Source organism: Cibotium barometz, chromosome 31 (assembly GCF_041138505.1).
Source record: "Cibotium barometz isolate CiBa-2024 chromosome 31, ASM4113850v1, whole genome shotgun sequence".
In the NCBI taxonomy this organism is placed as follows: domain Eukaryota; kingdom Viridiplantae; phylum Streptophyta; class Polypodiopsida; order Cyatheales; family Cibotiaceae; genus Cibotium; species Cibotium barometz.
In genome coordinates this window covers 39,406,322-39,419,293 of record NC_141076.1, presented here as the reverse complement: position 1 = coordinate 39,419,293, position 12,972 = coordinate 39,406,322, and the positions used below count along the sequence as shown (strand labels likewise).

General features: G+C 42.1%; 1 protein-coding gene across 3 annotated transcripts; it reads right to left on the bottom strand.

The window, feature by feature from the left end:
- Positions 1–8,978: 8,978 nt before the first annotated feature.
- Positions 8,979–12,523, bottom strand: LOC147620846 (EIN3-binding F-box protein 1-like). Of its 3 annotated transcripts, none has more exons than XM_086825120.1 (2): positions 12,338–12,523; positions 8,979–11,793 (listed from the first exon to the last, which is right to left on the bottom strand). In XM_086825120.1, the coding sequence occupies exon 2, from the start codon at positions 11,776–11,778 to the stop codon at positions 9,595–9,597; it is 2,184 nt and encodes a 727-aa protein (XP_086681246.1). In that variant the 5' UTR covers positions 11,779–11,793; positions 12,338–12,523; the 3' UTR covers positions 8,979–9,594. The 3 variants fall into 3 exon arrangements, with proteins under 3 accessions (XP_086681246.1, XP_086681245.1, XP_086681244.1); XM_086825119.1 differs by having other exon boundaries at positions 11,886–12,435; XM_086825118.1 differs by having other exon boundaries at positions 11,940–12,435.
- Positions 12,524–12,972: the final 449 nt, after the last annotated feature.

Here is a 12,972-nt window from a genome sequence, read left to right as displayed (position 1 = left end):
AAATCATCATTTTGCTTTCAACCCTTGGTTAGTGCCTGTAAATCTCACTCAAATTCAAGTTTATTCACAGCCAGAGTTGCATTTGGAATGTGCATGAGAATGAATGCTATACGCATTATGTATTGGGCACATTTTATCAGTGTAAAAATGGGAACAGACACTGCCCTTGTCCAGATTAAGGCAAGAGGTAAGACCTCCCGCATAAATTTGGGTTTGCATTGCATAATGATACAAGATAAACATAAAAAGCCCAAAGGAACTGTCAGCAAAACACTGAAACATGTTGCTCACATGGAGCAAAATGACCTGATGGACGAGCTCATGGCCCCAGCCATGAAAGAAGAAGAATATCTCTTCCCAAGAAGAGGATCCACACCGAGAAGAAGACCTGAAGGAAGACATGGACACGAGAAGAGAAGCTGCCACAAGAAGAGAAGCTGCCCCGAGAAGAGTGAAAGAAGAGATGGACGCGTGGAGAGATGCTGCCACGACAAGAAGACTGAAGACAAGAGAAGATGTGAGGCTCCAAAGAGTGAGGAGCCATGTGAAAATCTCTGAGAGAGAGAGAGAGAGAGAGAGAGAGAGAGAGAGAGACCCCACAACCCAATGTAACCTGCCCCAATAAAGTAAAACCACCTCTGAGCCACCGATGATGTAGGCCACGTGGTAGATGTATGTGTGAGCACTTTAGTCAAAGTCGCGGGCACTTATAGTAGCCTTGGACACATTGAGAGAGAGAGTGTCAAGGACTATGGAGTTTAGGGACTTGAGGCACTGGTCGCGGACTGTCAAGTAAGAAAGAAACTTGATACAGGGTCCAGGTGTGCTGAGATAACTTGAGGGGAGGAGTAGACACTGGTCGCGGACTACCAAGTAAGGGGAGGCAAACTTGGTATAGGGTCTAGGTGTACTAGGATTATTCACTTGAGGGGAGGTGTTGAAAAATACAAGTGAATAGGGTGTGTGTGGGAACAAGCTCTTGAGGTTAGAGGCTGTAAAAGAGAAGATGTAATTGTGAAAGAACCTGTGAAAAGGTGAGAAGAATCTACTGGGAGAGAATAATGGGTAGCATGAGAGAATTTAGGAGTGTGGAGTTATTCTGGGAGATAATCAGGGAAAAGAGAAGAGGTGGAGAGAATCAGGCAAAAGGTGGAGATATTCTGGGAGTGAATCATGGAGAAATCAATGGGATTTGATGCTTGATGTAAACTCTATAAATTGAGGCACAGCCCTAATGAGAATTTGCTGGTTTTTGAGTATCCATGCCTACATTAATCTATCTGCTAATTATTCACTAATTACGTCTTAATCATTTCTTAATCACTTTGTTAATCATGTTGATTCTAGTGTATGATCCACCCTAGCTCATCATTATGCTCAAATTTCAACACTCTCTAACCGGATCAATATCTCTCTCTCTCTCTCTCTCTCTCTCTCTCTCTCTCTCTCTCTCTCTCTCTCTCTCTCTCTCTCGCCTTGATTTTTTTTTACCATTTACAACAAAACATAAAACCTTTTTTAAAAGAACTAATTCAACTTTTTTCAAAAAAATAAAAATATGTTTAAATTTAAAGCACACTTGAGAAGTTGACGAGACAAAGAGAGAGAGAGAGAGAGAGAGAGAAAGAGAGAAAGAGACAGAGAATTAAGGAGACACACACACATATATATACCCCTACCCCATCTCCCCTTATTCTAGGTCATTCAGTTAATGTAATGCTACTCATATACCTTAATCCACCCATTGTTAAGGGGACACACACACGTATACCCCTCTCCCCTCACTCTTAGGTCATTCACTTAATGCATATTTCTTCATTATTTTCATTTCAAAGATTTGCACTTAGAAGGAGGGGGGAAGAGGGGAGGCACACGAGAGAGAGAGAGAGAGAGAGAGGAGGAGGAGGAGGAGGAGGAGGAGAAAGCGAAGCGGTGGAAGGAGAAACATTTGAAAGTGAGAGAGAGAGAGAGAGAGAGAGAGAGGCGGTTGCCCTTAGTGAGGTTCCCCTCACTGAGGGCGACGTCGCCTTAGTAAGGTGATGCTTGGGACACCCTTCACTAAGGGTGATCGCCTCTCTCTCTCTCTCTCTCTCTCTCTCTCTCTCTCTCTCTCTCTCTCTCTCTCTCTCTCGATCAATCAATCAATTTCCTCTCTCTCCCTCTCTCTCCCTCAAGTTCGACCGCCCTATCTATCGACAGAATCCATATGCGCGAGAAAGGAAATCCCATGCCTTCTTTGCCACCGGACATGAAATGAAAAGATGTGGGCATGTTTCCAAGCATGTATTACAAAACACACAATTACCATAAGCAATCCGTCGCTTTTGCAATTTGTCCCCCAATGGTATTCCTCCAACTAGCATGCTCCATAGAAACACTTTCCCTTGATATGGAATCTTAGACAACCAGCCCTATAAGATTAGTTCCTGGCCCCTACTTTTCATGATGTTCCATACCCTATCAGCCTTCTCAATCATCCAGCACTTATCTTCCACCATCATATGGTACACTTGATTTGTTGTACACTGGACAATGTCCTAAGGCTTTCTAAATGCCTAATCTAACCAAGGTTGTTGATCCTCCAACTAAGGAATATCACCAAACGGTGTAAGTCATGCCCTCAACTTCTCTCATATAACTATACATATCCACGTGGAACCCAAAAATATTGACAGATTTTCGGAAAAGATAATAAGCAACCTCTATGTGGCAACAAAGCATCCATAATTCTCACTAGTCCCAATCAAGCCCTGCTCTCTCTCTCTCTCTCTCTCTCTCTCTCTCTCTCTCTCTCTCTCTCTCTCTTGCATAGCCCCTCCACCGCGTCACTTCCTCCTCCTCTCTCTCTCATGCATCTCCCCTCTTCCACCCTCCTATTCTCTTTTGTGTGCCTCCCCTCTTCCCTCCTCCTTCTCTCTTTCTCTCGCGCCTCCCCTCTTCCCTCCTCCTCTATCTCTCTCTCTTTCAAACACTTCCTTCCTCCCCTACTCTCTCCCTTCCTCCCCTACCCTTTCTCTCTCTTCTTTTTTCCTTGTTTTTGTTTCTTTCTCTTCTCAGAACTTTTCTATTTCTTGACTCTTTTTCTCTATTTTTAGCCAAAACCCTTTTAAAATTTCTATTTTTATCTCTTTTTGCCCTAAATGTTTAATTTTTTTTCTTTATTTATATCTCTTTCTTTTTTTTGTTTATCTCCCCTTTCTTTTTTTGATCTCTCTATTGTTTTCCACCTTGGTTGCTTGTTCTATTGTTTTCCACCTTGGTTGCTTGTTCTCTTTCTTTCCTCTTCCAAACTCCTTCCTTCCGATATTATTTAGCAATCTCTTACTTTTCTCTCTCGTCTCTTGCTTGTCCACTTTTCTACATGGCGCCTCCCCATCTTAAAAAAGGGACACAGGTGTACTTAACGTTCAAAGGTACGAAAGTAGCTACTGGCACCGTGTTGCATGTAAACCCACTGTCGATATCATCCATAAAATTATGTTGCCACCTGGGTATGTTGGCATGTTGATTGAAGATGTCGAAGTGGGAGAAGTACCCCTTCCTTCTCCCCTTGAAGATGGTGGCATCCTCACATTGAATAAAACCAAAGGCTACATCATTATATGGCTAGCACAAGAGATTGCATAAGTGTTTACAATTATTCTCTTTTTTGTGGCTTTAGTGTGAGAGTAATTTTTCTTGTATATGTGGATGTGTTTAGATTAAGAAAACCCAGCTTGAAATTAAATCTACAAAGTGTGCACAATGCTTAAAGAGTAATTTGTCTTGTATATGTCGATTTGTCTTGTATATGTCGATATGTTTAGATTAAGGAAACCCAGCTTGAAATTAAATCTACAAAAGCATGCACAACGCTTACAGAGCACACTTGCCAAACAAGCAAGCCAAGAAGTAACAAGTACGAAGACGAGGAGGAAAACAGTGCAAGAAGAAGATGATGATGATTGGGCTCCTCCACACGAAGAAATCCAAGTGGATCTTCTAAGTCCACAAAAAAAGGTGCTTCTTCAAAATCCCTGAAAGAAACAAAGGAAGTAGGTGTTATGTGCACATCATGTGCATATACTTTAGGAGGCTAACCCACCCTAGGCATGTGAGCATGGGAACATGCTCTAGTGGGACTAGGGTGGGTTGAGGTTAGGGCTAGGCAACCAAGGGTCACACATGGAAATGGAAGGCACATCATGTGCATATACTAGGAGGCTAACCCACCCTAGGCATGTGAGCATGGGAACATGCTCTAGTGGGACTAGGGTGGGTTGAGGTTAGGGCTAGGCAACCAAGGGTCACACATGGAAATGGAAGGCCAAGAGGAAATGGAAGGTTATGAGTCACTTTGAAAATGGAGAGTCAAGAGTCATTTGAGAGCTCTCCTATATAATAGGGGCATGGGTAACTCTCAAGGTATTTTCTCTTGTGTAGAGAATTGTATCTACTCTCTTGCCATTTCATGCTAGAGCTATGTGCTGTTGGATTGAAGACTTACCTATTGGTTGTATGGGACATCAAGTTTAGGTATGTGGTACTTCATTATTTTGATGTGTGCACCTTTGGACTCAGGGGTGGATTGAAGTCTTACCTATTGGTTGTATGGGACATCAAGTTTAGGTATGTGGTACTTCATTATTTTGATGTGTGCACCTTTGGACTCGGGGGCGGGTGGATGAGTATATGCCTGGATTATGTATGTTTATGCATAGTGATTAGCTAGAGAGATCTTTAGGGTTTTAACAATGGTATCAGAGCAGTCTCTAGTTAATTTTTTATGTTTTTTCTCCTCTTAATTTTCTCATTATTTCATATTTTTAGCATTTTTTAAGTGAATTTTAACATTTACTAAGCAAAAAATATTATTTTTTGGTTTGTTTTGGCGGCCTTCATGTTGGGAACGTCAATATGGCAGTCAGAACACGGTGCTTCTCGACTTCGATGGACGTATCGACGTTGCAGGAAAATTTCGTGAGTGAAAATGCTATTTTTCTCTATTTTTATGGTTAAAATAAGCATTTTACAGATTTTTTAACCAAAAAACTGCACATGCTATGGCGGGTATTTTTTGGTAGAAAGGATTCCCCACATTTCTATAATTTTTAGGAATTTATCCTAATTTTTTAGGTTATTTTTTGAGCAACTTTATGGTAAAATGGGCATTTTTGCAGGTTTCCCATAGACATGTTAGCAAAATTCTACCGATTTTCTACTGAAAAATCAATGGGGACAGCACGTTGATGCATCGGGTTCTCTCTTGTGTGCGCGGCACAATTTCTATCTCTCTCATCGAAATTTTCCTTCAATTTTCTCTTCCGCGTGGGAACACCCCTTATGTGGGTAGGTTTGATGGAGCTTATCGACGAGCTCTTATCAAAGGTAGTGGAGGTATTGATGGAGTTTATCGAGATGAGCTCTTATCAAAGGTAGTGGAGGTATGGTACTACTTGTTGATAGTGATGGCCACCATGACGTCTCTTCCCATCCTCTATTTTGGAAGACACTCATACCAACAATGAGGTCAAGTGCTATGCTGTGATTCATGCATTAAGAAAGTGCAAGGACCTTGGGATCACATGTCTCAACATCAAAGGTAATTCACTTCTAGTGATGTATCACTTCTAGTGATGTATCACTTCTAGTGATACATCACTTCAAGGTATATAGAAGGTACATAATGATCATCTAACGAGTTCTTTATGAGTGATGAAGTATTTTCTTTGCTTGGTGCTTTCAAGAGTATCGTTTCATTCATGTGGCTCGTTTAGAGAACTCAAAAGCTGATGAGTTGGTCGAGAGATTTCTCTATGATGAGGTCTCTTTATGTACATCGGTTTGGAATCCTTGGAAGGTGTACATGAGTATCTTTTGACAGGTGTTATACCACCCAACACCCTATCCGTGAGAAAAAGAAGCTGCTCAAGAAGGCTTCACGGTTTACTATTCATGATGATGTGCTTTACTAGATGTGGGTCCCAAACAAGTTTTGAGACAAGTTCTCGATGCTCAAGAAACTCGTCAAGTTTTGGAAGCATGTCATGGAGATGTATGTGGAGGGCACTTTGCCCATGATATGCAATGGTTACAAAGATTCTTACTTCGAGGTACTACTATGCTTAAGGATGTTCAAGAGTAGTGTCATACTTTCAAGGAATGTTGAATCTTTGAAAGTTGACAAAATTTGGTGAGTGAATCTTTGAATCCTATACTTATGTTTACACCATTCTCGAAGTGGGGGGTTGATTTTATTGCCACTTCTCCATTCTTCCACCGACAACATATACACACTTGTGGCTATAGATTAAATGACACGATGGGCCCCAAGGCTAAGGCTACCCATGATGCTACTACCAAGAGGGTGGTAAAGTTTCTTATGGAGCATGTGTGCTCTCGTTTTGTTACACCTTTGGAGATTCTTATCAACAATGGGCCAAGTTTTCAAGGTGATATTTTGGGAGAATTGATGGCTAAACTTTCTATCAAACATCAACGCTCGTCTCCTTACTATCCACACAATGCAATAGGTTGGTTCAAATGACTAATGGGATCTTGTGTGTGGCAGTATTTCGAAGATTGTCAAGGATAAGCCTCGTCATTGGGACAAAGCTCTTCTTCATGCTTGTGGGCTTATTGCACAACACATAAGGTGGCTTTCGGGTTTACTCCTTGCCACCTTGTCTATGGTACATATGTTATTCTTCCCATTGAGCTTGAGGTGCCTTGTAGATAGATCTTGCTCATGGATGGGGAGATCAGGAGGCCTTTGCACAATGCCTTTATTAACTACATGTGTTAAGAGGATGATCGAGACCATGCTTTGGAACGATTCGAGAAGCAAGCCACACGTTTAAAGAGCTTGTTTGACAACAAATTCAAGAAGGAGGCTATTGAGCAAGGAGACTTGTTTTTGAGGTTTGATAGCCATTGGCATAACAACAAGGATAAGAAATTCCTTGTTCATTGGGAAGGACCGTTTATGCTACAAAAGAAGTTTTCGAATGGTTCTTATGTTCTCAAATATTTGGACAGCACTCTTCGTTCTAGTCACGTCAATGCATATTGGTTGAAGATTTATCGTCATCGACATGAAGACACTATGGAGGACACTCTAAAAAATCAAGGTGTGCACCTCGATTTGAGGGGATAAATTGTGATGGGAATTTGTTGCTCGCGTTTTTGATGCACCTTCAAAAATATGTGTGCGTACCCATGTTTGTCTACATCGGCTTGCTCTTTTTTGTTTAGAGTTGTCATGTTGGCATCGGGTTTGGTGTGTCGGGTTTTAGGATCTTCATCGAGTGATCTTTCTTCCCAATTCTTCATCAAATGTCACCGTGATTTTTTCTAGTGATTGATTGGCATTGGGAAGTTTTTTTTTTAGAAGATTTTTAGGAAGCCAAATTTAAAGCTATGGCTATATAAAGAGCTTGGCTCCTATTTTATGAATGAAGGAAAAGTTTCTATTGTTTTTAAAAGAATGTCCTACTACTTTCTATTGTTTTTATTGTAAATAATAAAAACATTTATGCAAAATAATGTTTTTGTTTCAAAAGAAGGCAAATCTGGACAATTAAGGCCATTAATTACATGAGGCTTAACTACTCAAAATACCTCATTGTAGAGATTGAAAGTACTTCTTCATAAATAATAATAATAATGTCAAATCTCAAATATTTTAACGTAGCTATGATGGATGCAACAAAACAAACTGTTTTGCCACATTATTACTTCACACTTGAAAGTAGTCCATGGATATACATATACCTAGATGAATCTAGGAATATGCCCAAATTCACCTTATAAGAATGTGCAATTTATAACCTCATGGTAGTCATCCACAAGACAATAAACCATCAACTCCATCATGCATAGTATGGACTAGATACTACGACATCCCCTAACGTCATTAGTGCCCAATAGTGGGTGTAAAACTTGGTATCAATATATACTCCCCCACACACACCCCGCACATGCGCGTGCGCGCACACACACACATACGAGCATACATTCATACAAAGGTCTGTGTACTGAGTTTCTATCAGAGCTCCGAAGATACAGGGCAAACTCAGTCATAATGAAGCCTAACACTAAGGATCATAACAAATAGAAAGAATTATTACAACCAAAAGGTTGTTGATAGGGCATATGCACCACTAAAGATAGACAGAATTAACACAATATCAATTGGCTATAAATCGAGCGAGAACTTCACAATGTGAAATTCGTATGTCCACTAATACAACATAAAGATATACCTAGATGAATCCAAGAATATGCCCAAATTCACCTTATAAGAATGCGCAATTTATAACCTCATGATAGTCATCCAACCATCAACTCCATCATGCATAATATGGACTGGATACTAAGTTGCTTAAATTTACTGAAAGGTCATCTGCTGCTGAAAAGTAAACACTCTCTCGTCATCAACATCTGAGGCAAAGAAAGTAATTAAGAAGACGCGTTGGTGAATATATTTTTCAAAGTATGTAATTGTATAGAAACCTTGGACAATTTTGAAATTTCTCTCTATGTATTGACATGTAGTGCAATTTTGGTCTCAAAAAATTCTATCTTTAAATATGTATTGACATGTGCAAATGAACCAAGTAGTGCTTTCCAATCATACCACCTCTCTTCTATTTTTACGAGTATGTCACCCATATATATGATGTTTATATATAGGTGAAGTACTATAATTTTCTTTCTTACAAATCCTGTTCATAGATGTCCCATCATTTCAAGCCACATGAGGCGGCATGCTAATGGAAAGAGGAAGGATAGGTTATGCAAGCAGCGTCAACTGCTATGTGTGTGCCTCATCTTGAGGCCCACCCCAACCTGGATTCATGCCTAGCAGAGGAAGGTTTAACTAACCTAATTCAGATTCCAAATTACAAAAAAGCTAAAGTTTCTACTTAGCACATATAACAGCCAACGTTATCGCAGTACATGTGAAGAAAAAACATTTATAAAGGTTGCCACCAATGGACACACAAAAAAGGAGAGTATTATCAAGCAGCTTCACATGTGGGCCAGGAAAAACAACTCCACAAAGCTGTTACAATGACAAAATCAGCAAATCCCATAGCTACCACCATTCACTGGGTTTGCACATTTTCCTAAAGCAAACTAGAAGGCTAAAAAGAGTTTTGGTCGATCGACATCATATGCCAAACCAGAAACCCCATTAAAAACCAGCACACAACTAGAGCAACCTGACCCACTACTAGGTCACAAGAGCTAGTTGCCAGATCTCTCAACTGCTTCAAAGAAAGGCAGTTGCAAAGAAAACTGAAACAGGCGCATCCACGCCTGCAAAAACGGCAACTCTTGGAAAATGTAGTGAAGAAAACCCTATTTGCAGAAGTTGCTGGACCCAAAAACCACACGACAGACTACTTTGATGATGTTCCTGTAGCTTCACAGTATGTAATGTGCCACAACTGTAGAATGGGCAACCACACAATATCCTTATCAATGCTTGATGAGGCAGCAGCATCAAGCAACATATGTGTTAGAAAAGTTGTATCTTTGTTCTTCCATAAACCAGGCATTTATATGGTAACCCAATCATGACTTCTACGGTAGTTCCCTCGGCAAATCTCATAAGGTCAGCACTGCACACTTCCATAACCTGGACTCAAGCTTATCAATAACCTTTCGGGATAGCCCCTGGCAATGCTTCAGATTCAAATCAACAAGACCATGGCAGCTTTCTTCAATAAGAGGAAGGATCTTATCTGTGATGCCACTGCAGCCTGATAAGTTCAAAGAGCTCAATGTCAGCCCCGTTTCGGATACTAAGGCAATAACTCCTCCATCAGTGATGCTGCAGTGAGATACATCCAAGTCTTCCAGTGCAGCACAGTGCTTTGCAACAGCTTTAAGACCTTTGTCTGTAACCTTCTGGCACCCATCCAAAACAAAGCTTTTCAAAGAATATCCACATTCCTTAGCAACTGCATATACAACCCGATCAGTGAGATTCACACACCCACTTAAATTTAAACTTGCTAGCTGCCTGCTTCCGCTATAAAGAAATGCCAGTAGACCTTCATCAGTTATGCCTCTGAGACCAGAAAGATCTAGATCTGTTGTGTGGGGACAGAGGCACCCTATGAGAGCCAAAAACATGTTGCCCACACCTGGACAGTGGGAAAGGCACACAGACTTTACTGTGGAATCATTGGAAAAGTAAGAAGGGGGAAAAACACACCCATCCTGAATCAAATCACAGTCTTTAACTTGAACTTCCCTGACTTTCCCAGCTCTGCTGGAAAACACTGGAATCAACCCCTTCCCTGTGACAAGATTGCACCTCTCTAGCTGCACCACCTCCACAGACACAGCACCTTGCATGAAGACTGATAGGCCCACATCACTTATCCTGTCACACTTGACAAGAGAGATAAGCTTCAAACCACGACACATCTTTCCCAGCATAGCCAATGTGCTATCCGTAAAGTTTTTACAGCTGATCACAGAGAATCGCTTCAATGATTGCATGCCTGGAGCTTTACTGAACAGAATGAAGCCTTCCTCAGTCACCACGTCAAGGTTTTGAAAGCTAAGACCGACCAAAGCCTTACAATATAGTCCAATACAAGCTAAACTCTTATCACCAAGTCTAAGGCCCTCCAGCTTCATCCTCTTGAGCTTCTTCAGGTTGCAAACAGCTGATACAAGCCCATCATCACCTATCAGTGGACAGTTCCGGATATTGAGAGAAAGCAAGTTAGAGCAACCTTCTCCAACAGCGACCAATGACTTGTTACCGACCGATCCACACTCATCCAAGCTCAAAAAAGAGAGCAAGGGACAGTTCTTTGCAATGGACTGCAATCCAAGGTCTCCCACCAAAGGGCACTTGAAGAGGTCAACCTTTTCCAACAATCTGCACCCCTTCCCAATGGTGGACAATCCTTCCTCTTGGATGTTGGGGCAGTCCCACAAGCAAAGATTTTGAAGTGCTGCACAGCAAAACCCAATGGCAGAAAGGCCAAAATCTGTCACGGACCCTTGCCTGATGGAAAGCTTTCGGAGTCCCCCTCGGGCTCCTGTCCCCACAGCCATAGCAGCTAAACGCACATCGGTTCCTTTTCTTCCCTCTATACACCGTGATAGATCTCCTATGGCCCACTGTGGCTGCCTTTCAACCCTTTTGTCATCATCATCAGCTTTTCTCCAACCTTCTGACATAGCCTTCGGACACTCAACTTCATCACAAGCTTCTTCAGAGCTGTGGTCTGCATGTAAACACATGAAATCACAACATCGCATGTGACTCTGAAGTATGAGCCAACGCTTTGCCACAGAAGCACAAGCAGACCTATCACGAGCCCTGGGCAAGAAACAAAATATATGACGGAGAAGCTCATCTGGGAGACTGTTAATAAAATCTTTATGATGACGGTGGCCATTGGCAAACTCTTCGAGGCAAGAGACATTGGCAGGGAGAACATGAGGAGCATAGACACACTGATCAGCAGAGTAAGGGAAGGTAGACTTGCTGCTTCTTTCTTTATGTGAATCATTGTCGCTGTCGATCCATTCTGCTCTTTGAGGGGAATCATGGATTGAAGATGGTAATGTCCATGGACCTCCAGTGCCATAGAAAGCCTTGAGATTCGGAGCGTATGAGGATGGGTATTCCCTGGAACTAGCCCAAGCTTCTAACAGCCTGGCTGCTTCTACGTGAGCTTCCAAAAACTTTGCGCATGAAATGTAGGCTCCTGGGCCAGAATGCGGGCTGATGCAGGAACGATTCTTCACATTCTCCGTGAACATCCCGCCCTGCCAAATCTGTATACAGGAACAAACTAAACAAACGTTAGAGGAGTACAATTCTGCAACAACCAGAAGTACACAGCATGCCAAGTACCGAAAAACACCACCTATATGGCGGTAACAAGGAGGAATTGACACAAAATCACTTCGACTTTACGTACATGGTAGGAGGAGAGAAAAAAAGAGGGGGGAGCTGCCCAGCTTAGCCGAGGAAGAGGAGGAGAGGGCTGGGAAGGGAAGACAGGAGGGGAGGGGGTATTGCGGGTGTGTTTTGGGGAGAGAGAGAGAGAGAGAGAGAGGTGTGAGCGCGCGCGTGTGCGTTAAGGTGGGTGCAGTGTGTTATGGTGGGTGTGTTTGTGTTTGTGGGTGTATGTGTGTTTAGAGCGGGAGAGAGAGAGAGAGAGAGAGATAGGGAAATGAGGTAGCCCGGGGAGATGAAATGCACAGAGGAAGCAAGCACTTATCAAAGCGAGCAGAGAGCGAGAGAGAGAGAGAGAGAGAGAGAGAGCTTTGTGTCCCTGGAGGGGTGGAGAGGGCGGCAGGAGGAAGATGCACATACATCACCCCGCACCCAGAAACAGCAAGGGCAATGGATACAGTGCTTTTGCTCTGCTGCTACCTAAACACCTGGGAATTACCACCCACGGCCCACGGGGCCACTGGGACCTTGCAATTCCCCTGGTTCCTTCCCCTTCGCCCAAATACGGTTCCCTCGTACATCTATGACTCACAACACATGCCGTAATGCTCATCCGTAGCCGGCCTGCATAATCTTTTTTTAAGGGTTTGAATATACATAGCATTATCCCAACAAATACTTGCAACTATATTACCTCTTCCTTGAAGGGTTTGAATATACATAGCATTATCCCAATACATACTTGCAAATATTCCCTCTTCCTTGCATGCATAACATGAGGAGTGTCACAAAAATTGTGCAACATTCCCACTCTCACTAGTAAATTTATAACTTCTCAATTCTTTATAGATAGATGCAAAATTTAGAGCATTTAAGTTATATTTCAGCTCCAAAATCGAGCTGTGGTAAGGGGTCAAAGTCCTCGTGTGAGCACATGAGTTCAATCCCTATTCACTATACAGTGTGAGCACATGAATTCAATCCCTTTTCACGGCTGCTGGTGGAAGTGTTCAAGCTTGAAGGCTTAAGTGTTATTGTTGGCTATCAAAAAATCT